The sequence below is a fragment of the Pundamilia nyererei genome, unplaced genomic scaffold, assembly GCF_000239375.1.
Source record: "Pundamilia nyererei isolate P.nyererei 1_Seehausen unplaced genomic scaffold, PunNye1.0 scaffold03223, whole genome shotgun sequence".
NCBI lineage: Eukaryota > Metazoa > Chordata > Actinopteri > Cichliformes > Cichlidae > Pundamilia > Pundamilia nyererei.
The window spans coordinates 2,486-4,028 of NW_005190624.1; the positions used below are offsets into that span (position 1 = coordinate 2,486).

Sequence of the window (1,543 nt, forward strand, 5' to 3'; positions counted from 1 at the left end):
GATTAATTAACCCTCCACATGATTTAACCTCTATAGAGATGATATTTTATCTAGATCATGTATTTTTCAAAGGTTCAGACCAGAAAGTTTAACATTGTTATTTTTCTCATTGTTGTCTTCACTACTCAGCTCCCAGCCGTCTAGTTTGAGACAGCTTGACCTGAGTAACAATGACCTGAAGGACTCTAGAGTGAAAGTTTTGTCTTCTGGACTGAAAAGTCCATATTGTGAACTGGAAACACTCAGGTCAGCGTTCTTGAAATCTTCAGTAGATGAGGTTTAGAGGTTTACAGTCTAAGGTTTAGATTGACTAATGGCCATTTTTAACTCCTGTTTCATCTTTGGCTGCAATTTCCTGTTTGCATTTAGCTATTTTTCTCTTCTCTAAGAGTATCTGTCATGTCTGCAGGCTGTCAGGCTGCCTGGTCACAGAGGAAGGTTGCAAGTCTCTGGTCTCAGCTTTTAGCTCCAGTTCTTCCCATCTGAAAGAGCTGGACCTGAGCTACAATAACCCAGGAGAGGCCGGAGTGAAGATGCTTGAGCAGCTAAGACTGGACACTCTGAGGTATGTAGATGGCCGTTACAGCCACAAACAGTGTGTGATAGATGAGGAAACTGGCTCTGTCTGATTACTTAATGCTGGAAACCAGTGTTATTTGAACAATCACACATATAGGAACATTTTTCCCATTCTGGTCTAACTTAAACAGTAGATGTCTGTATGGGGTCTCAAAGGATAAAATCAGACTAGTGGGTGTTTTTGACTGTAAAGTGGATGTAGCATTAACAACCACTGGTCCTGGTACCCTGCAGCCTGCACTACGGGATATGTGTTGCAGCACTGAGAGCTCCAGAAAGAGCCTTCATGGTGGCCCTGCAGCCAACCAGCACTTCAGTCAAATGCTGTCAAAAGTGGTCCCAGAGACACTGTTAGCTGTAACCATCAATGACCAAGAATTGTGTCATTTAATTCAAGGTTTCCCTGTTTTATTGTTTGATATCATTTCTGAATAAATAAACCAAGATGACGAGCCTTTAAATGCACTTATGTTTAATATTCTTTATTTCTACAATATTACCTCACAAAGATGATTACAGGCATTAATTAACACAGTTTACAAGAGAAAAACAAAACAAAACGAAAGGAAGAAAGACAGAGAGAAAGAAAGAAAAAAAATGCACTTATGTTAGTATAAATATGCAAAAATAAAAGATAATTTTCCTGTTAGGAGAATAAGAAATAAACATATTCATCACATGAATCAAACCACAACCTCCTCCTGCAGTGCAGTATTGTGATTGGTTGGTGCTGTTTCCATCATTTATGTTTGTTTACCTTCAACAAATTTGCTCTACATTTATTAATTAGAAGGATTATTAACAAACATCTTTCTCTCCTGCTTTTGGTGGAGTGAAACAATAACTCCTCTCTCCAGAGGTCCACAGGTCCACTGGCACCTGGTCCTAACTTCACCCATGTCTGCACCCTCAGACATCCCACTGTGGAGGCATCCTCGCCTGGACCAGTGGCTGCCCTTGTGAG

The 1,543-nt window shown here is 40.2% G+C and overlaps 1 protein-coding gene across 1 annotated transcript in view; it reads left to right on the forward strand.

Annotated features, from left to right (window-relative positions):
- Window positions 1-717, forward strand: part of LOC102197670 (NACHT, LRR and PYD domains-containing protein 12-like) — a gene marked incomplete at its 5' end in the record, with an annotated part of 3,062 nt that extends 2,345 nt beyond the window's left edge. The window contains 2 exons of the mRNA XM_005755786.1: window positions 73-246; window positions 410-717. Coding sequence (XP_005755843.1) covers window positions 73-246; window positions 410-629 — 394 coding nt within the window. The remainder of the gene's footprint in view (window positions 1-72; window positions 247-409) is intronic.
- Between the last annotated feature and the right edge of the window lie 826 nt (window positions 718-1,543).